At 55.8% G+C, this 21,402-nt stretch overlaps 1 protein-coding gene across 6 annotated transcripts in view; it reads right to left on the bottom strand.

The window, feature by feature from the left end:
- The window catches only part of PIK3CD (phosphatidylinositol-4,5-bisphosphate 3-kinase catalytic subunit delta), a 59,657-nt gene that overhangs the window by 2,328 nt on the left and 35,927 nt on the right, over positions 1–21,402 (bottom strand). For 4 of the 6 annotated variants that reach the window (XM_047791662.1, XM_047791659.1, XM_047791661.1 and 1 more), the window contains 21 exons: positions 12,412–12,584; positions 9,025–9,253; positions 8,594–8,823; positions 8,033–8,212; positions 7,570–7,719; positions 7,005–7,094; positions 5,756–5,977; positions 4,997–5,093; positions 4,765–4,895; positions 4,192–4,242; positions 3,951–4,118; positions 3,735–3,856; positions 3,366–3,509; positions 3,121–3,220; positions 2,830–3,008; positions 2,633–2,745; positions 2,321–2,399; positions 1,604–1,771; positions 924–1,047; positions 631–776; positions 269–401 (listed from right to left, as the gene is read on the bottom strand). In XM_047791662.1, coding sequence (XP_047647618.1) covers positions 269–401; positions 631–776; positions 924–1,047; positions 1,604–1,771; positions 2,321–2,399; positions 2,633–2,745; positions 2,830–3,008; positions 3,121–3,220; positions 3,366–3,509; positions 3,735–3,856; positions 3,951–4,118; positions 4,192–4,242; positions 4,765–4,895; positions 4,997–5,093; positions 5,756–5,977; positions 7,005–7,094; positions 7,570–7,719; positions 8,033–8,212; positions 8,594–8,823; positions 9,025–9,253; positions 12,412–12,552 — 2,997 coding nt within the window. In that variant the 5' untranslated portion in view covers positions 12,553–12,584. Of the gene's footprint in view, positions 1–268; positions 402–630; positions 777–923; positions 1,048–1,603; positions 1,772–2,320; positions 2,400–2,632; positions 2,746–2,829; positions 3,009–3,120; positions 3,221–3,365; positions 3,510–3,734; positions 3,857–3,950; positions 4,119–4,191; positions 4,243–4,764; positions 4,896–4,996; positions 5,094–5,755; positions 5,978–6,780; positions 6,936–7,004; positions 7,095–7,569; positions 7,720–8,032; positions 8,213–8,593; positions 8,824–9,024; positions 9,254–12,411; positions 12,585–21,402 lie in introns of those variants that run through there. The other 2 variants (XM_047791663.1, XM_047791664.1) reach the window with 2 other exon arrangements.

Genomic DNA, 21,402 nt, shown 5'->3' with positions numbered 1-21,402 from the left:
GGGTTCGTTAACCCCTGAGCCCAGACGGGAACTCCGGGGATAAACATTATTTAACCTTGGAGGGAGCCCTAGTTGAATCTGGCCTCTTGTACAACTGGAAACACCCATGGCCTGCGGTGGGGGGGTGAGGCGGGGTGGGGCCCATCCACTGCAGAACCGGGGCTCGAACCCCCCCAACCCAGGTCCCAGGCTGGTGTGAGGACGTGCGAGTCACGAGGGACATCTGGGGCCACCTGGTCTCCTAGCGGGGCCCCGCCCTGGCATTTACCTTGAGGTACTGGATGTCTTTGGAGCAGCTGAGCTCAGGCAGGCCTGCTGCCCGCATCAGGGCGAAGAGGTGGAGGAAGAGCAGCCCGTGGCGCCGCAGGATGGCGTAGGCTCGTTCACAGTAGCCCCGGAACCTGTGGTGGAGGCAGCGGGAGGGTCTGGGTCCTCCTAGCTGCTCCCACAGGGACCCGCCGGCCAGCCTGCCCTCTGCCCTGGAAATAGCCCTGTGCCCAGAGCCCTGGCCTCGCTAACTGGCCCCCCACTCTGCCCCCTCCGGGGTGTACTTTGAGCTGAGGCCCGTCCCTGCACCCAGTCTGGGGCTCCCCTGACCAGGCAGCATCCGGGAGCCTGGGGCACCCTCACCTTTCAAATTTCTCACTATTATTCGTCTTCCCCTGCTGGATCACGTGGACAAAGTCATAGGTAAGGATGAACGGGACTCGCTCACGGTTGATTCCAAACTTGGTTTTGAAATTTCCCAGGAAGTGGCCAAAATCAATGTGGAACAGCTAAGGGGAGGGAAGAGCGGACTGAAGAGGAATCGGAAAGGGGGGCGCTGGGGAGGGAGAGGACACCGGCAGGGCTCCGAGCGCTGCATCTGCGTGCAGCGCGGGAGGGCCAGCGCCGCCCTCGTGGCAGCCCCCGCTCTGCCCTACCTGCCCGTTCTCGCGGATCATGATGTTGTCGCTGTGCCGATCCCCGATGCCCAGCACGTACGTGGCCACGCAGTAGCCAGCGCATGACAGGGTGAACTCCTCGATGGCTCGATCCAGAGCCTCCCTGGAGGGCGGGACAGAAACCACAACCACACCATTTTGCAGCTCCTTCTACCAAGGGCTGGGGTCCTGACGGCCCCTCCCCTTGAACCCGGCCTTGTGACCTGCTTGGAGCAACAGAACAATGGAGGAAGTGGTGCTGGGCTCCTTCCAGAGCCCGGACCTTAAGACGCCTTGCAGCTCCCGAGCCTTCCCTACCGCCACGGAGGGAAGCTGAGGCCAGAATGGAGGCTGTGGGCAGGAGCAGCAGCCCTCCAGGCCCAGCCAAGCGACCTGAGGAGGGCAGCTGTGTGAGTGGTTCCAGCAGGAGAACCTCAGCAGAGCCAGCTCAAGCAGCAGATTTGTGACGTAGGCCCCAAAGTTCAGGGGGGGTGTTACTAACTAACTGACTGACATGTGGGGGGCCAGAGACCCGACCACCCCTCAGCAGTGCCTGTAGGATGGTCCTCGGCTGAGCCAGGAAGCCACGGAGACTGTCACAGGCCCGCTCCTTGCTTTCGGCTCCCAGACGGTAGCTCTTGGGAAGGCGAGGGCGTCCATCCCTCGGGCCCGCCACCTACCCGGGGTTCTTGGACTTGAGCCAGTTGAGCAGAGCATCCTTGTTGAAGGCTGCCGTGGCCGCCATGTTGCTCTTGTTCAGCTGGATGTTGGCGATGGTGTCCGAGTGGAGCACCACCTCGATGAGGCCTGTGCGGTCCCCGGTGGAGAGGCAGCCGTAGGGAGTCATCCTAGCCAGGGGGGAGGAGGGGCGGGCGGGCACAGCGGTCAAGGGCTGTCTCTGAGGCCGCCTGACCCCGAGAAGCAGAACCCCAAAAAGCCACTGGAGATGCTACTCAAGTCACTGAAAAAGAGGAGACAGGGGCTGGGGAGACAGAGCCCTTGACTCCGAGGGCCCCACGGAAGGCCCCTTGGACAGGTCGCACCAGCATCCAAGATGCAGAGAGGAAAACTCCGAGCCTTGGCTGAGCTTCTGTTTGCTCAGAGAGAACAATCTAGCTGGTTTGGAAGACGATGGGGAGCAGGAAGCCAGGGATGCTTGGAGCGAAGGAGACAACGGCGTGAGACTGGCTCAAAGGGCCAGGACTGGCTTTTGCCGCCTTCATTCTGCCGCTCTCACCTCCCTGACCCCCAGCTTTAAACTGGTCACTGCTCTTCTTAGAATGGCCAGTCTTTTTTCCAGCCGAGGTGGAAATGTCAGCTTCGACAGAGGGTCCCCCCAAAGGGACCGGGTCCTAGGCATGGCGCAGGCACAGATGGAGGACAGGAGGGCCTCTCACCTCAGGTCCAGCCCCTCCTGCTTCCACAGAACATCCATGAGCTGGATCATCTGCAAGGTCAGCATGTCCTGCCGGAGGTCTGTGCGGCCAGCCCAGTGGGGGGAAAGGATGCGTTTCTGGTGGGTCCTCCAACCCCAGCCACGCCCGTGCCCCTGCGTCCCAAGACTCTGCCTTTCGTCAGCTCACCCTTCAGGAGCGGCCGTCCCCAGGCCCCCCCCCCACCCCAAGGGCCATACAGCATGATGGGGGGAAGGGAAGCCAAGGCCCGAGTGGCCCCTCCCTGGGGCCCTCCCTGGGGCCCGGCTGGCTCACCGTCCCCGTTCTTAAAGATGATGCCCACGCTGCCGTCACTGCCTGCCTCCTCGTTGCTGTACATGACCCACAGCGGCTTCATCTTGGAGTCCATGAACGTGCACTGCTCCACGCTGCCGGGCGCACAGCTGTCAGCGGCAGGGCCTCCGCAAGGCCCGGGGTGCGGGGAGCCCTGGCGGGGGGCCCCGGGGGCTCACCAGACTTCAGCCAGCAGGATGCTGGGGTCAAGCGGGGACTGCAGGTGGGAGAGGGCCTCCAGGTAGGTCTCCTGGCGCATGCACAGGTGCATCAGCTCCTTGGTCTGGGGCTTCGTGGTCTTCTGGGAGCTCACCTTGACGACGTCATTCAGGGCCTTCAGCTTGCTCAGCGCTTCCCCCTGGCGGGGAGGATGGGAGGGCAGTGTGGGCAGGCGGGGAGAGGCAGGCTCCGAGCCTCGGGCCAGCTCCTGGGGGTTCTGCCCGGCCTGGAAGCGGGGCCCTGCACCTCACCTGCTTCATCAGCACCTTCATGTGGTGGGTGCTGCCCCTGCAGTAGGCCTCCATGATGAGGCCGAAGCGCAGGGCCACCGACGGCACGTGCATCTCGGAACTGGAGGGAGGGAGAGGGGGCTGAGCCTCGCCTGGGGGGCCACACAGCCCCTCCCGGCCCGGCTGGACCCCAGTGCCGGGGCACCCCGGAGGCCAGCCGGCAAGAGGGTCCTCCTCCCCCCGGCCTTCCAGGTGAATCCAGCTACCGGAGGTGCCAGAAGAGGAAGTGGCCGATCTTGCGATTGGCCAGGGCCCGGTCCAGCAGGAATTTGGTCAGCTCACAGTCGAGGTAGGACTCGTACTTGAGCACCTGCACCAGCTGCAGCAGGTATTGGAAAAGCTCGTCGTCCCTGCAAAGAAGGAAGGCCTTCCGGCTGGGCAGGAGCTTCATGGCTGGTGGGGCGGGGGGCTCTGTCACTGGCCAGGGGTGGGGGGGCAGGGCAGGAGCGGGGGGGTGAGGTGGCGCCTCACCTGAGCAGGCCCCCAGGAAAGGCCGAGCCCCCCACCCAGCACCCTGGTCCCGGGCTATCAGGCCAAAGCTGCCCTCTGAGGATAAGCCAGGCCCAGGGACTCACGTCAGTTTCCTCAGGGACTTGATGGCGAAGGAGCCCACGTGGCGGTCAGGGAAGCTGAAGTCCAGCAGCTCCAGGGCACTCAGGACGGGCAGCTCGGGCCAGGAGCACAGCAGATAGAGCATCTGGGGGAGCAGGTGGTCAGGGCAGGGGGCAGGGGATGTCATTGCCATCTGGCTCCGGGTTCTGCCCCTCCCTGGGCCCACCCTTGTCACCCACCTGGGCCACGTCCTCGTGCCTGTTCCACTTGGTGACCAGCAGCAGCCGGGCCAGTGCCTCGGGGAAGTGCTCCTGGACCTCGTGCCGCATCTTCCACACCAGGTCCTTCTCGTGCTCGTACAGCTCCCCGGACCCCCGCCGCTCCAGGATCTCCCGCAGCTGCAGTTGCTGGAGGGCGCAGGCGGGGGTGAGGGCTGCGGCCGGGTCCCCACCGCACGGCTGCCCATGGCCCCCAGCTCACCTCCTCCTCCGTGAAGCGCCCGTGCTCTCCGTGCCGCCCCAGCTCCAGGATCTGCAACAGCAACCCTGCTCTCAGAGGTGCCCCTGGGGACCTGGGCCAGCCTGGCAGGGCCCCCAGGGCGGGTGTGAACACCCTGGCATGGCTGGCCTTGTGGGCCAGTGACTCAGTGGTGGGGACAGTCCCCCACACTGCAGGGCATTTAGCAGCACGCCTGGCCTCCACCCCGATGCCAGGAGCACTTCTCCCAGTAGACGTGACAAAGGAAAATGTCTTTGGACACTGCCCGAAGTCCCCTGAGGGGCAACGTGGCCCCTGGTTGAGAAGCACTGCTCTAGGGCACATGAGGACTCCAGGGTAAAGGAAGCCCCCAGGTGTGCCCAGCCCCCAGGTGTGCCCAACTCCAGGGTCAAGGAAGCTCCCAGGTGTGCCCAGCCCCAGGCAGCTCACAGGGTGCAGGGACCAGGACCTGGGGGGCCCCCCGAGGCAGGATCAGGAATGTCAGCCTTTAGCTTCAAGGTTTCTGGGAAGGGTGGGTCCTGGACATTTGGGAAGGTCAAGGGGCCCCTCACTGACCTTGTCCAGGGAAGGGTAGTACACAGGGTGCGGGGCCACCTCGGGCAGAAAGATGACCAGGGCAGCCGCGCTCTCAGTGTTGGGGTTACTCCGCACGGTCCCCGCGGGGTTCAGTAGCTCGCCTTTCTCATCTGGACACAGACAGATGGAGTTGCAAGGGGAATGGTACCATCCATGTCTGGGACCCCAACCCCCCACTCACCCCATCCCCACCCCCGGGGCCTGGGCTGACCTGGGACCGAGGGCCACATATAGAGGCAGCGCTCGCCTGTCTTGAGCTGGTCCTTGTAGTCAAACAGCATGAGGTTGGCCCAGGCGATGGGGCAGTCCTAGGAAAGAAGCCAGGCAGGTCAGGGCCCGCCGCTGAAAAGCCTCAGTTTGCTCATCTGCAGGATAGGCCCAGCCAGGCCAAGCTTCCTTACCCTCGCCCAGACTCCCCACGAGACAGCCAGCAGGGCCGGCCACCCCTCAGCTCCCCTCTGCTGCCGGACACATCCCACTCTTGGCTTCTTAAGAAAGCCTCAAACAAACCGCGTTGGCCCCAAGAGCCGGCCCAGCTTGGCTGTGAGTGAGTCAGCGTGGCTTGGGGGCCAGTCACATCCTGGGCCCCGTGACTCAGTGGCCGACCACCACTCGGTCCCCAGTTGGCTGCTGACTCAGGCCACCTGCTCCCTGTGAGGACACCGTGTTTGTCCTCCCACCCCAGGGAGCTGCCTCCAGGTTCCCGTGAGGACCAAGGGCCCCGTGGCCCAGCTATTCTGGGCCATCACTGCTCACGAGCCCAGGAACCCAGCACTGTCCCGGGCAGGGCGGAGGCCAGCATGGGACGGGTGGGGAGGCTGGGGTCCGCAGGCCCTCCTGGACGCCGTCCCCAGGCTGCATGCCTGCTAGGACTGGGGGAGTGGGACAGGCAGTGGCCCCGGGGGGCTGTAGGATGGGGTTGGTCCGGCACAGGCTGCCCGAGGTCCGCCTCCCAACCGGTGCCACACACCGCCTTCTTGGACTTCTTCTTGGTGGAACGAGCCTTCTTGGCCTTCTCAATCACGGCGTAGAGGGCGAAGCAGAGGCGGGCCATGCGCGGCAGGTCGCAGACATTGATGTCGAACTCCAGCCTCTGCTTCCAAACTGGGTCCGAGCACACGCTCACCTCCGAGCTGGACACTGTCTTGCACAGCGTCTCGTTGCCATGGAACAGCCCGGCCTGCACCACCAGCTGGGGAAGGTGCGGGTGCGGGTGACAGGTGGCCGAGGCCCAGCCTCCCTCTCCCCTCCCCTCCCAGCCGTCCTGCCCAAGGCTCGAAGCTCCTGCAGAAACACCCTCATTTCATGGGGATCTGAACCCCACTCCCCGCCTGGAAGAAGGCAGTCCGGTAGAGGAATGGATGCAGGGGATGGGGGGCCCCTGGGGTGAAGGAGAGGGCATCGAGGCGGGACCCCAGGGCATGTCCCTCCCCTGCTCTGGGCCTCAGTTTCCCCATCGGGGCTCGGGAGCTCCAGGGGCCCTTCTGGCTCAGGCACCCAAGCGCTCCCGCATGGCTGAGGATCATCTGAGCCGCGGTAAGGAGGGAAGGATTTAAGGTCGCCTGCATACCCTGCCCTGCCTCCTCCAACTCCACCGCATCACCTAGCCGAAATCTGTCTCCATCCAACCCTCCATGATTCGTCTATGGGAAGCCAGACCTGCCCTGCTTGTGAAGTTACCCCAACAAAAAAACTGCTCCCTAAAGAGCCCTAACCTCCTCGGACCCTGTCCTGCAAAAACTTCCTCAAATCAGGTCATCTCGAGGCCAGAGGAGGTGGGTGCGTGAATGACCCAGAAGTGGGCTTGGCCCCGAGGCTGAAGCCTGTGCTGCACACGCCCCCCGACCCCAGGTGCTCCCTGGGAGCTCCAAGGCCCTTGGCCCAGCTGGAGCCGTGCCTCTTCTGCTCCTGTCACCTCCCAGACTCTGTGGTTCCCACATCCCTGGGCTGGGCCCGGCCCCACAGCCTCCACCAAAGTCAATACCCAGAACTCACTGGGCCTGGTTTCTCCGAATCGGCTCCCTGGCAGGCCGGTCTGCTCCCTCCCCGCTTCCTGTTTTGAATCAGCTCACAGCCACCCCAGGCAGGGATGCTGGGTAATGTGGTCAGGTGGCTTTCGTGTGACCCCCCTTCTTCCTCTGCCACCCCCCCAGGCCACAGCCACCGTGTTTGTGCAAAAAACACACGTCCCCGTCCCCTTCCCAGCCCAGGAGCCCTACCTTCATCCGCTCGTCGGCATTCACTTTGCTGCCCTGGATCAGCTCGATGCAGAAGGGCTGCTCCAGGGACCACAGGGACACGGAGGAGGGCTGGGTGTGGAGGTGGACAGAGAAGCAGGGCCATTGAAGCAGAGGAATTCTGAGGAGGCTGGCCCCCGTGACAAGGCCCTTGGTCATGGGGGGGGGTGGTTTTGCAGGTTTACGGTAAAGCTCTGTAGAGCCCACAACACCAGCGGTTACCGGTAAACCTGCTGCGCAGGTGCCCGAGGGGTCCCGAGACCTCTGAGCTCCCCAGGGAATGGAATTCTGCTAATCCTGCAGGAAGCAGGTCCTGCGAGGAGAGGGGTGGCCTGAGGGCCCCACCCCCGCACACCAGTGCTGTTGGCCACGGATGCTCAAAGGCCCGACTCTGAACATGGACCAACCAAGGGGCTTGGGTGAGGGGCCCTGGCCCTGCCCCTGGCCCCGCCCCTGGCCCAGTGTGCTGCCCAATAGGCTCTCGAGTTGGACGACAACGGCGGGAGGAAGGGCTGGAGGGGAGAGGAAGCGCGAGGCGCTGGCTCACCTTCTTCATGGGAATGGGGGGTGGTTTGGTGCGGGGCTTTTGGACTTGGGGGGCGGGGTTGCTCTGTTCGTCCCGCATGGCGAGGATGGAGGAGGAGTGCACCATGGTCAGGTGGGGCGTCAGCCCGCTGTGCAGGCAGCTGCAGATGTACTGAGATGGGGGTGCAGTGAGCAGACCAGTGGGGTGGCCCCAACTCTTCCAGGACCGCTGGCCATCCAGGGACTCCCCCAGGCCGACCACTGCCTATGCCAGGCCTTCTGGGGTCTCTCCTGCCCCTACCCACCTCCCCGTGCTCATGGGGAGAGCCTCCCCAGCCAGGGGACACTCTCACTGTGACCCACAAAGTCCGGCTTGGGGGCTCACAGGAGGCCAGGGACCAGCTTCCCTGCCCCAACTCAGGCCCCCCGGGAAGGGCTGTGGGGAACCCCGGCGCCCAGGGCCCCTCCCAGCCCCTGGCCCTCACCTGGAACTGGCAGAGCGGGTAGCTGCCATACAGGTACTCATGCTTGCCGTTCACCTGTAGCGTATAGTCCTCCGGCTGCTCCACCAGCGGCTGCCGGAACACCGTGGCCTTCTTCCGCAGGGCACAGGCCATCAGGGCCAGGGGCACATCCTTGGTCGATACCTGGAAGGTGAAGCTCTCCTAGGGGAGGGGGAGGGGAGGTCAGCCCTCCGTGGCCAGAGCCCACAGGGCTCTAGGGCACAGGGGGTGGGTTGCCCATCAGCATGATGTAGGCCCCTCCTGTGCCCCCCAGTGCGAGCTCCGCGAGGGCACGTGGCCAACTGCTGGATGAATGAATGGACTAAGGACCAAAGACACATGCTCACTCTGCCTCGTGGAACTCGCCTGGTTGGACCTGCGGCCCAGCCCCTGGCATGCATGGACACGCCACGAATGCCGCCTGCTGTCGTGGGAGGGTGAACTGGGGGGGCTGGTGGGTGACCCGGAGTCTCACAGGGGAAACGTGCCCATGGACACGGCAGCCTGCGCACAGCACAGGGGCCGGCGGGGGCCACGGCTCACCTCACTGCCCTCGAACTTGACGTTGACCAGGAGGGCGCGGTTGGGGACGCGCAGGGTGCCGGGCCCCCAGCTCCGCGCGGAGGGCTCCAGCTGCAGCGGGAAGCTGTACTGCAGCCAGGCCTCCCAGCCCAGCTGCTGCCGGCGGGCGGCCGCCTCCTCACAGAACTGGCGCATTTTGGCTCGAAAGTCATTCACCTCCGGGTCGTGCAAGGAGTCGAACTCGTGGAGCCCTGAGAGGCAGGGGAAGTCGGGTCAGCCTGGGGGTCGGGGTAGGGGTCGGGATGGGGAGGGGCAGGGGGTCAGGGGTGGGAGTTGAGGGTGGGGCGGGGCAGAACGGAACGGGGGCGTGTGTGCGCGCGTGTGCGTGTGCGCAGGTGCGTGTGTGTGCGCGGGTCCAGCGGAGGTAGGACCGCCTGGCCCCAGCAGGGCACCTTTGCCTATGAGCAGGCTGATTTGCGAGTTGATGAGCTTCTTCACCCTGTCACCCTCGCGGGCCACCAGGCGCAGGACCGGCAGGAAGGGCTGGATGTCGCACAGCCGCCGCTGCTCGTCCTCCAGCTCCTGCTGCTCCGCAGTCTGGTTGACGCAGGTGAACACGTAGGCCTCGGGGTCGCTGAGCATGTGGAAGAGTGGCTCATACTGGGCTCGGTGCCACAACACCTGCGAGGGACAGTCGCTGGTCAGCCCCTCCTCCAAAGCAGGCATGGCCACAGAGAAGCGGGAGGCAGGGGAAGTCTGGCCTCAAGACCCTGACAAGGGGGCAGAGGCAAGATCCCAGCACAGCCATCCCTTCCATCCCTTGAGCACTGACCAGTGGGTCACCAGGAGGCTCCGCCACTGCCTTTCTATAAAGGGGGCCAGGTATGCACAAAAATGTGAAGCTGAGCGGTTGGTCCTACGGTTTCCCTTGTAGTTCTCCTGGGATCTGGGTCCACCAGATGGGACCTCCACACACCCAGCTAATTGTTCTGGGGTTCGGCACCCTAATCTTTAAATATTGGTGACGAATTCAGAAAAGGGGCACACGGAGTTTCTGTCGTGGCTCAGCGGAAATGAATCCAACTAGCATCCTTGAGGACACAGGTTCGATCCCTGGCCTTGCTCAGTGGGTTAAGGATCCGGCGTTGCCGTGAGCTGTGGTGTAGGTTGCAGATGCAGCTCAGGTCCTGAGTTGCTGTGGCTGTGGCGTAGGTAAGCCAGCAGCTACAGCTCCAATTTGACGCCTAGCCTGGGAAATTCCATGTGCCACCGATGCAGCCCTAAAAAGACCAAAAAAAAAAAAAAAAAGGGCACACACTGAGGGGGCCATAAACGCCTCTGCGGGACAGGTTCAGCTAAGGCTGCCAGTGTGGGGCCTTGGGGGAGAGGTGTCCCCAGAGATCACCACTAACAAATTTTAGTGCAGCGGTGTTCACAGCAGTCACAGAGAAGATGGAAAAGGAGAAAACAGCCCTATTTTTCTGCCACAGGGGGATGGATAATTATGGTCCATCCGTGCAAAGGGAGGGCACGGGGCATGACCCAGAATCTAAGGATAGATTGGGGGGCGGAGTCTGATCCAAGATACAGCATCACGTGGGAAAAAAAAAAAAAACCTAGTAGAAAAGCAGCTGTAATGCAAGCCCATTCCCATAAAAGAATAATAAATGTATTAATTACTGCAGCCCGTGACTTGGCAAGCTAGGGTTTGCCAAATTATCAGAAGACAGCCAGGCCCCTTCACCTCCACACCATCTTTAGTGGCGTTCACCCTACAATGGCAGCGCTGGGGAGTTGCAACAAGAACTGTTTTCTATTTTGTTTTTGTGTGTTTGTGACAATTCTGATTATAAATTTTTATATCTTTCTGAATTAACATTATAACATCTTTTTCATGTTGTTAACTATGTAAATATCAAGTTAATAAGTTAATCTTATTTTTCAGCTTACAGAGCTATACATGCAGGTTATTAAAATTCCAACACCTCGTATATCCTAATTCAATTTCAGTTTCTTCTTCTTCTTCTTCTTTTTTTTTTTTTTGCCTTTTTAGGGCCACATTGACTATGGAGGTTCCCAAGCTAGGGGTCTAATTGGAGCTGTAGCCACCAGCCTAGGCCGGAGCCACAACAATGCCAGATCCAAGCCACGTCTGTGACCTACACCACAGCTCACAGGAACGCCAGATCCTTAACCCACTGAGCAAGGCCAGGAATCCAACCTTTGTCCTCATGGATGCAAGTCAGATTCGTTTTCCACTGAGCCACGATGGGAACTCCAGTTTCTTCATATTTTTATTTATACCAGGGACCAGAGGGTAACTTTTCTCTTATGGCTGGATCTTAATTTTTTTCTTTCTACTTTTTCTTTTCTCCTTTCCTTTCCTTTTCTTCCTTCCTTCCTCCTTCCCTTCCTTCCTTCCTTCCTTCCTTTATTTATTTATTTATTTATTTATTTATTTATTTATTTATTTATTTATTTATTTACTTTTATGGCCACACCAGCAGCATATGGAAGCTATGGATCAAATCCAAAGCTGCAGCAATACCAGATTCCTTAAACCCACCACTGTGCTGGGCTGGGGATTGAACCCACGCCTCCACAGAGACCCAAGCTGCTGCAGTCGGATTCTCAACCCACTGTGCCCCAGAGGGAACTCTGCCTTCTACTTTTTCTTATTCTCTTAAATTTCAAAGGGTCAACATCACTTTTGAAATGTAAAAAAAGAAATTTAATTTTTAAAGAAACACCCAGGAAGGGAAAATTTAAAAAACAAACAAAAAACAAACAAACAAACAAAAATCCAGGATGGCCCACTGTTCTCTTCTTTCTTTTCTGTTCTCAAGTATAGCTTTTCAAACCCCAGGGCTTGTTCTCTAGTATGACCCATGAAACCCACATGGTGCAAGTGGGACACACCCTTTGAAAGGTCACAAGACAATATCTACCACATACCATCCCGATGTTTAATCCTTTGACTCCATAAGCCACCCCGAAAATTATCCAACGAAGCCAAAAACCACTTCCAAAGGTGATGTTTACTATGACGACAGCTCTAAAGACAAAAGGCTGGTAAAACGCCTCAGTGGCCATGGATGAGATGTGGTTTCAAACATGACAGCACAGAGACGGAGAGGAAGAAAGAGCACCCTGAGAACCAGCGCCCCAAAGCTCTGGCTGGAATCTAGGGAAGGCAAACACAAACTGATACAGGCGGGGGCGGGGGAGCCGAAAACTGGAACCTCGGTGGGTTCTCAGGGTGACTGTTCAAACAATGCTGGATATTGGAATTCCCTGGTTAGCTCAGTGGCTTAAGGATCCAGCGTGGTCACTGCTGCGACTCGGCTGCCATGGCGTGGGTGTGATCCCTGGCCCAGGAACTTCTGCATGCCATGGGCGCAGCGAAATAGATAAATAAATAAAATTCTTGGATATGATTTTTATCTTTTCATATTCACAGCTGAGGATCTCATATCTGAGAAACTATGCCTGAGACTGTGAGTGTCTGCCTGCCTGTCGGTCTGAGTTCCAAGCTCTGAGAGGGAGCTTTAAGGTCAAGATTGTACCTTCTTGGAGTTCCCGTCGTGGCGCAGTGGTTAATGAATCCGACTAGGAACCATGAGGTTGCGGGTTCGGTCCCTGCCCTTGCTCAGTGGGTTAACGATCCGGCGTTGCCATGAGCTGTGGTGTAGGTTGCAGATGCGGCTCGGATCCCGCGTTGCTGTGGCTCTGGCGTAGGCCAGTGGCTACAGCTCCAATTGGACCCCTAGCCTGGGAACCTCCTTATGCCGCGGGAGCGGCCCAAAGAAATAGCAAAAAGACAAAAAAAAAAATCGTACCTTCTTGATGGTGCTGAGGTTGGCATTTCGGGACACGGGGAAGTTCAGGTAGACCCCCGTGGGCAGCAAGAAGTCCACGTCTACGCTCTGATTCTCCTCCTTGGTCCAGAATTCCATGGGGCAGTCAACCCCTGGGGGCATCCTGCTCTCTTACTTCTCAGATACCAGTCGTCCTGCAAAGGAAGCACAGGCAGAATGAGGCCTTCAGATGTGCTGGGCGAGTCCTATTTATGTATTTATTTTTATTTTTTGTCTTTTTGGGGCCACACTCGCAGCATATGGAGATTCCCAGGCTAGGGGTTGAATCGGAGCTGCATCTGCGACCTACACCACAGCTCACAGCAACGCCACGTCCTTAACCCACTGAGCCAGGCAAGGGATTGAACCTGTGTCCTCATGGATGCTAGTTGGATTCATTTCTGCTGAGCCACGATGGGAACGCCTGCTGGGTGAGTCCTTTAAAAGGACCTTTGGAAAAACAGGCTGTCCGGACCTTGGCCAGCAGGTGGCTTGGGAGGGAGTCCCAGGCAGGGGCTGCTAGTGGCTGGCTCCTGCTGCCCCAGGTCGCCGGCTAGGCTGAACTGCCTTCTCACTGCAGGGGAGCACTCTGTCTGCATCCCTCACAGCAGCACCCCCAGTTCAAGACACCAACAGACCCAAGTCAAATCATTTCTTCTCAGGGACACAAACACACAGAAGCCTCGCCATGGACACCAGCTGGCAAAGATGGGAAAGGGCACCATCACTGGGCAGACAGCCCCAGACCTAAGACGCCCCAACGGCTGGAGTTCTTTGAAACTTTTCTTTTCTCTTTGGCTGCACCCGCAGCATATGGAAGTTCCTGGGACAGGAATCGAACCCATGCCACGGCAGCAACAGGAGCCAGAGCAATGACAATGCCGGATCCTTAATCTGCTGAGCCACAGGAAACTTCTCTTTGAAACTTTATGAGCAGAAACTAAACGGCCTAAAAATGGCTTTGGCTGTCAAACAAGTTGTTGAAATAGCTCCATCAGCCAAACTCTCTCCCCAGTAAGAAACAAAATGTTACAGACACAACTGGAAGCCCTGGAGTATTTTTGTCCACTTCAGGTTACCACCACCTGGATTCTGGTTGTTTATAGTTTCCATGCATGTTTTTATCCTTTTATTCTACTAATACATATCCACGAACAATTCCTAATATTTTTCCATGCTTTAAAACATTGTATGACTAATGAGTCTTCTGCAGCTTGTTTTTTTGCCACTCGGCATCCTCAGCTTTAGATTAGATTTGTCCATGATGATACATGGAACTCTAGTTCATTCATTTCAACTCTTGGGTGGTATTTCACTGTGTAAATAAAGCATAATTTATTCACGCCCCCTCTCTTGTTGAAGAACCTCAAGGTTTGTGTCTATTCATTTTGGTTATTACAAATGATGCTACAATGTATATTCTCACACACATCTCCTTGTGTACAAATCAGAGCCTTGATAACTGCAGTCTAAGGGAAATACAATGTGACCCACGTGTCAATGTCAAAGTTACCAGCAGTCGCATTTTTAAAAAGGAAGAAGAGGAGTTTGGCACAGCCAGTTAAGGATCCAGCGTTGTCTCTACCGCAGCCCAGCTCGCTGTTGAGGAGAGGGTTTGATCTCTGGCCTGGAAGCTTCCATATGCCACAGGTGCGGCCAAAAAAAAAGAAAAGAAAAAGTAAAAAGACACAGATAAAATTAAGTTAGTAACCTATTTAACTTAATATAGCCAAACCATGGTCATTTCAACTGTTATCAGTAGAGAAAAACTACTAATAAGCTATCTGACTTTTTTTGGTATTAAGTCTTCAAAATCTGGTGTGTATTTTACACTTACAGTATGTTGCAATTTAGACTCTAGATTTTCTTTTTTTCTTTCCATTTTTGGCTACACCCATGGCATATGGGAGTTCCCAGGCCAGGGATCAAATCCGAGCACATCTGAGACCTATACCACAGCTGTGGCAACACCGAGTCCCTAACCCACTGTACCACACTGGGAACTCCTGGACTCTAGATTTTCATTAGAAATATTTCATCTTTATGTAGATTTCATACAACTTACAGGTTAAAAAAGTAGGTTCACAGACTCAAGCTGTTCTATAATATACTTAAAAGTTTTCCGTTACATGGAGTTCCCCTTGTGGTGCAGTGGAAATCAATCTGATGAGCATCCATGAGGACACAGGTTCGATCCCTGGCCTCGCTCAGTGGGTGAAAAGACATGGTGTTGCCACGAGCTGTGGTGTAGGTTGCAAAGGCGGCTTGGATCCGGCACTGCTGTGGCTGTGGTGTAAACCAGGGGCTACAGCTCCAATTCAACCCCTGGCCTGGGACCCTCCATACGCTGAGGGTGTGGCCCTTAAAAAGACAAAAAATGAAAAAGAAAAAAGAAAGTTTCCCATTACAAGCGATCAATTCTTACATTTAAGTGAATTAAAGTTAAATATAACGTTTAAAAATGCCATTCCTCAATCACACTCTCCACATTCCGAATGTTCAAGGAATCTGTGTGGCTCGTGGCTGCCATGCTGGACGGGGCAGGAGTAGAGAGGGTCCACTTGGAGTGGAGGTGCTGGATCACTGGTACCACCTATGTCAGTACAGTCACGTGGTTAACTTGACTAAAGTGATGAGGCGGTGGCCCATTAGCAACGGGCTTCATCTTCACTTCTTTCTTTCTTTTTTTTGCTTTTCTTTTTTTTGTTTGCTTTTTAGGGCTGCATCTGCAGCATAGGGAGGTTCCCAGGATAGGGGTTGAACCGGAGCTACAGCTGCCAGCCTACACCACAGCTCACGGCAACGCTGGATCCTTAACCCACTGAGCGAGGCCAGGGATCGAACCCACACCCTCAAGGTTCCTAGTCGGATTCGTTAACCACTGAGCCACGAAAGGAACTCTTTCACTTGTTATTGTCTAATGTACTCATTTCTGCCAATCTGGTCAGCATTAAATGCTCTCTTGTTTTAATCGAATGTCTCTCATTATCTGGAAAATGTTTTTACTTTCTGCAAATAGCCAGCTTATAAACTCATCCATTTTTCTGTGGGAGTTGTCTTTTTTTTTTTTTCCCTTTCTTTTTAGGGCCTCCCCTGCAGCATATGGAAGTTCCCAGGCTAGGGGTCAAATCGGAGTTGCAGCTGCCGTCCTAAGCCACAGATACAACAAAACCAGACCCGAATTGCATTTGAAACTACACTGCAGCTTTCGGCAAAGCTGGATCCTTAACCCACTGAGTGAGGCCAGGGATCAAACCTGCATCCTCATGGATACTAGTCAGATTCATTTCCATTGCACCACAACGGGAACTCTATAATTTTTTTTTAGAATAAATTTTTTTTTAGAATAATTTTTATTCTTTCGACATACTTCCCCACCCGAAGGTCACAAAGATTTAAATGACTTTTAAAAACAGTGGAAAGGAAATGTTTAGTTTGAGAGAGACATTCTTCTGGTGGCTCTGCCAGCTGGGCCCAGGCCTCGCCCTCACTTAGATGCAGAAGCTGCTCCGAGAAACTGGACAGCGTGTCACCCGGAGCCACCATGTTACCACTGCTGGGATCCACTTCCTCTGATTGTAAAACCACATCCTACTTTGGGTTCCTCTTTCTGAGAATGAGAATTTTTTTTTGTACTCAAAATGTGAAGGACAGTCAGAAATTCTGGAAAACCCACTGACAAGGCCTTGGCCGAGCTCAGGAAGTCAGGGGCATCCTTGTCCACTCGGTTCTGAGGCTGAGATGAGCAGGTGCGGCAGGTGCTCCCCAGGTCTCTAGCTGAAGGGATGGATGGGGCTCCGAGAGAGATGCGCCCCTTGGCGCTGCGGCAATGAAGCTTTCGACTACACGCATGCATCGTCTCGAAGGCAGCGAAACACTTTGAAATCAAGAACTCATTCCTGGAGTTCCTGCTGTGGCTCCATGAGTTAAGAACCCAACATAGCGTCCATGAGGATGCAGATTTGATCCCTGGCCTCGCTCCGTGGGTTAAGGATCCGCCTTCGCTGAAAGCTGCATCATAGGTCACAGATGCGGCTCAGATCCCGAGTTGCTGTGGCTGTGGTGTAGGCCGGCAGCGGAAGCTCTGATTTGATCCCTAGCCTGGGAACCTCCATATGCTTCAGAGAGGCCCTAAAAAGAAAATAGAAAAAAAAAAATCACTCCTAAAAGAGGAAGAGTTGGGATGGTGTGGGAAGGACACAATCAAATGCCAGAGATGAGACAGGAAAAAGCAAAAATTCTTTCCCTCCTCGTGCACCCATGACCAAGGGTGTAGCTGCTAACAAGCCCCGACTCTCTGTGAAGCCGACTCACCACTCTCAGTATGTATGGGATACAGATACCAGCTAATCCAGAGACTTTTTTTTTTTTTGGCCACGCTGGAGGGCAAGTGGGAGTTCCTTGGAGAGGAAGCCTCAACACACAAGCAACCCAAGCCACAACAGTGACAATACTGGATCCTTAACCCACTGAGCCACCAGGGAACTCCAAATCCAGAGACTTTAGAACTGCCCCCAGTAGGCAGATGGGTACAACCAGCCTGGAAAACTCTAGCAGCACCTCCTAAAGCTGAACACTTGTGCCCTGCGACCCAGCAATTAATTCCATTCCTAGGTACACATTCACCAGAAACTCCAGGAAGACAGGCACACGAACAGAGCATCGCTATTCATAACAAGCCCCAAACAGAAACATCCCCAAATGCACATCAGCAGAAGAATGGAAAAATAAATTGTGGTTTCCTCTCTCTACGGAATGCTATCTGGCAATGAGAGTGACCGCTCTCCAAAGACCAACGTAAATGAATCTCACGAACATAAAGCTGAGTCAGGAACCAAAGAGTATGGGCGCGGGATCCCATTTATATGGAGAATAAGCATTTGCAGAAGGATCTATGCAGGTAGAAGAAGAGATAGGGATGATGGGAGAGGGGCAGCTATGGGGGGGGGGGGCGGTGCTGAGGGGCTTCTGGATGCTGGAACTTTGGGTTTCTTGACCTGGGAGCCGGGGACCTTGCACTAACTCAATCCACCCTCAGTCCAAGTGGCTCGGCTGGGTTGACATCACTCCTGGCTACTGGAGTGGCCCTGAGACCCAGGCCCAGCCAATCAGAGCTCTGCATTTCCTCACCAATGGGGACTGAATTAGAAGCAGGAATGGGAAAAAAAAAAAGAAGCAGGAATGGGATTTAGGCCCAACTAATCACCTCTCTGACTGCAGTGATTCCAGAATGAGCATATGACTATCAAGGCAATCCAGTGGGTTTTGACATCTGGACTGCTTTGGGGACTTCCTCTTGGGGGGCGGGGGGGGGCAGAAAAGATAGAATATCTATCTAGAGCTCCTGGGGAGCACCTGCTCCCCTGAGGGGTGGAACATGAGAAAGGACCAACGTGGAGAAAAGCAGAGCTTAGTGTGGAGAGCGAAGCAAAGTCCCGAGGACATCCTTTGATCCTCTAGATCCAGCCATGCCTGAAGCTCCACTCTGCTGCTGGATTTTCCATTCTATCAGAAAAAAAAAAAAAAAATTCCTCCTGGCCTTTTTTGTTGTTAACTTAAGAGTAGTTTGAGTTGAATTTTCTGCCACTTGCAGCTGAAAGAATCTATTTCCATTCATAGGGCAGCACATTGCATTTCTGGAAGCTTCTAGTGTTTAGAAAGTTCTTCCCTTGGAAAATGGCCTGCCTCTAAGAGTCAACCCCTGTCCTTTGTGCTGCCTTCTAGAGGCACATGGAGTTTTTATTTTTATTTTATCTTTTTAGGGCCTCACCAGCAGCAAATGGGGGTTCCCAGGCTAGGGGTCAAATTGGAGCTGTAGCTGCCAGCCTACACCACAGCCACAGCCACAGCCACATGGAATCCGAAATGAATTTGTAACCCACACCACAGCTCACAGCAATGCCGGGTCCTTACTTAACCCACGAAGCGGGGTCAGGGATCGAACCCACAATCTCATGGATGCTAGCCAGATTCGTTTTTACTGAGCCACGAAAGGAAATCCTGGAGTTTTTAATCTGATGGTTCTTTCTGCTGGATCATGGCCCCAGCACTTCTGTTCCTTTTCAATGCAGATTTAGCCCTTTTTTTTTTTTTTTTTTTGCCAGTTTGGTACTTCAAGAAAACAAGATATTCCAGATGGGACCTGGCAGAACAATTGTAGAAGAATGTTCTGGAGTTCCCGCAGTGGCTCAGTGGTTAATGAACCTGACTAGTGACAATGAGGTTGTGGGTTAGAACCCTGGCTTCACTCAGTGGGTTAAGGATCCAGCGTTGCCATGAGCTGTGGTGTAGGTCACAGATGCGCCTGGGATCTGGTGTGGCTGTGGCTGTGGCCGGCAACTGTAGCTCCGATTTGACCCCTAGCCTGGGAACTTCCATATGCCTCAGATGCAACCCTAAAAAGCAAAAACAAACGAACAAAAAGAATGTTCTGGGCACCCAATTCCCATGCGTTTGGCTCTCCACTGAAACCTGAAAGTTCTTTGGTGGCCATGTCACCGAGCCTGTTGGCTGCCAACCGTCCAGATAGTTCTCACAGTAAACCAGGGTCTCCCAGCCTGTAGGGAAACACTCACTTCCTACAGCTCAATGCGGGAACTCAACCATTATTCTTGGTCATTTCATCTGACAGATGTACCCAGCGCTCGTGTATTACTGGAGTGGCCATTATGTACTATCACTCCGTTTGAGATTTATCAGTTTATTCAACCAGTACTTATTAAGTTCCAGGAATCGGGTGAGGAGCTGGGAACACAGTGGTGAAGGAGACAGAGGGTCCCTCCCACAAGGCACTCACACACCAGTGGGAGAGACGGAGCCGTTCCCGCGCGGTATCCATGCGGCGAAGGGCAGCGTGTTAAGCCATGATGGGATGCAGGACAGCAGGAGCGGCCACTGCAGGAGGGAGGCCAAGAAAGGCCCCTCTGAGGGGAGGACACTGGAGAGGAGGGCCAGGGTGAGCCATGGCATCCAGAGGTGATGGAAGACGAGCCCTTGCTGCTGGAGCACATGGGAGCGTGTGGGAGGAAACGGGCTGGGGAGGTGGGCAGGGACCAGTCCTGCAGAGCCTTTACAGGGGAAGCACCTGCCACTCCAGCAGCGATGCACAGCCAGCCCCAGGGTTTTAGGCCAGGGAGCCACAGGATCTGAGCTGCATCTGAAAGGTTACTGCTGGCTATGGAAGGGCTCCAGAGTTGCAAGCACACAAGTGGGAGAGCGCAGGGTGGCTTACGCCGCAGCTGACAGTAGCTTGATCCCAAAGAAAAGGAATCAAGATATATCTGAGTTCAAGTGGATCAGAGGGGGGACAGTGAGGGAAGCAGTGAGGATGACAGGCAGGTTTGGGCTCGGGAGACTGGATGAGTGGTGGATATTTACAGAGACGGGAAAGAATGAGGGAGAAACAGATCTGGGGAGGGAGTGGGGGGACAGCAAGAGCTCCAGGTCGGACATAGTGAATCTGAGCTGCTTAACGCAGCCTCTCAGTGAATACAGCCAAGAGGCAAAGTCTAGATCGGAGCTCAGGAGAGCTGTGGAGTCACAGAAGTAGAACTTGGGATCGCTGGGCTGCCCACAGTTGTGGAGCCAGGGGACAAGTGAGACAGGCTAGAGACAGCGGGTGAGGGCCAGGACCTCCCACTGAAGTGGGATCAGCCAGTGCAGAACCATGAGCCGTCCTTCTCGCTCCTGGTCATCCAGAATCCCGAGAGGACTTAGGCTGTCTACTTCCGAATCATTAACAAAATATCCAAGAAAACTGGACCAGAAGGCGCTCAGTTCCTTTCCCCTTCCCACTTCCGGGCCAGCACAATCCACAGAAGAGCTGCGTGCCCGCAGCACCAGCCTGGCGCAATCCACAGAAGAGCTGCGTGCCCGCAGCACCAGCCTGGCTTGCGGATCTCAGTCACCATCCCTTTGAAAGCTGTCCCCGCATGTTCCCAGTTAGACGCACTTCCTCTGGCCTGAAGCTGCAGAACAGTTTCTCAACTGGGAAGGTCGGAGGGGGTCTGACCTGAGTCCTGAGCAGCCAGCAGAGGAGTTTCTCCAAAATTTTCTTTTTCTCTCTTTCTTTGGGCCATGCCTGCAGCATGTGGGAGTTCCCAGGTCGGGGATCGAACCCACACCACAGCAGCGACCCGAGCTGCTGCAGAGACAATGCCGGATCCTTAACCCGCTGTGCCACAAAGGAACTCCCTCTCCAAAGAGTCGATAAAAGTACATCCTTACTTGCCAGCAAGCTTCAGGAGACCCTAAGTTATTGTTTAAAGACTGAGAAAGGGATGTGGAATCCCAGAGGCACATATGCTTCTTCCAGCCTGGAAATGGGCTTGCAGCCCACGTGGTCCCCTCTGGGCTGGCTGACCCGCCAGCTGGTGGCCTGTGCCAGGCTCAGGACTGCCGAAAGCTCTCCTTCATTCCTGTTCAAACTCCATCCTCCCGGGGCTCTGAGCTGGCAGGTCCCGGTCTCTTAATTTCTACCTCTTTCCAGGGGCCATCATGAACGTGACCGACGCTCGGAGCAGGTGCTGCTGCCCAGCCTGTCAACGTAAAGACAGGCTCTCTGGTGCTGCAGTCACATGCCCAGGGGATCAGCTTCCCAAGGGAACATGAGTCAGTCCCCGAAGGTCTGTGCAGGGGACAGGCAGAGGGGGGACAAAGGGGAATTGTGCCCTGCTTATCTGAGTGATAAACACCCTCCTCCCCAATGGGTGCCCTGGGCAAAACGTGCCTGGGACCTTTGCCTGTTATTCTAAAGCAAGAGTCTAGAGGCCGGCCCGGGATACACCTACGAACCTGTGTCTAGAGAGAGACATGTGTGTTCTTAACCTGAGGACAAAGCATCTGTCCAATGCCTGGACTTCAGAGCCTGAAGTGACAACCCAGTTAGCCCAAGAGGAGGAGCTTCAGGCACAGAAACGTGTAGAAGGTGATTTCATACATAGTCTAAGCAGCTAGCAACCACCCAGGCTGGGA

Source organism: Phacochoerus africanus, chromosome 8 (assembly GCF_016906955.1).
Source record: "Phacochoerus africanus isolate WHEZ1 chromosome 8, ROS_Pafr_v1, whole genome shotgun sequence".
In the NCBI taxonomy this organism is placed as follows: domain Eukaryota; kingdom Metazoa; phylum Chordata; class Mammalia; order Artiodactyla; family Suidae; genus Phacochoerus; species Phacochoerus africanus.
Note: the sequence above shows the minus strand (reverse complement) of the source record. Positions and strands in the feature narration are given on the sequence as shown.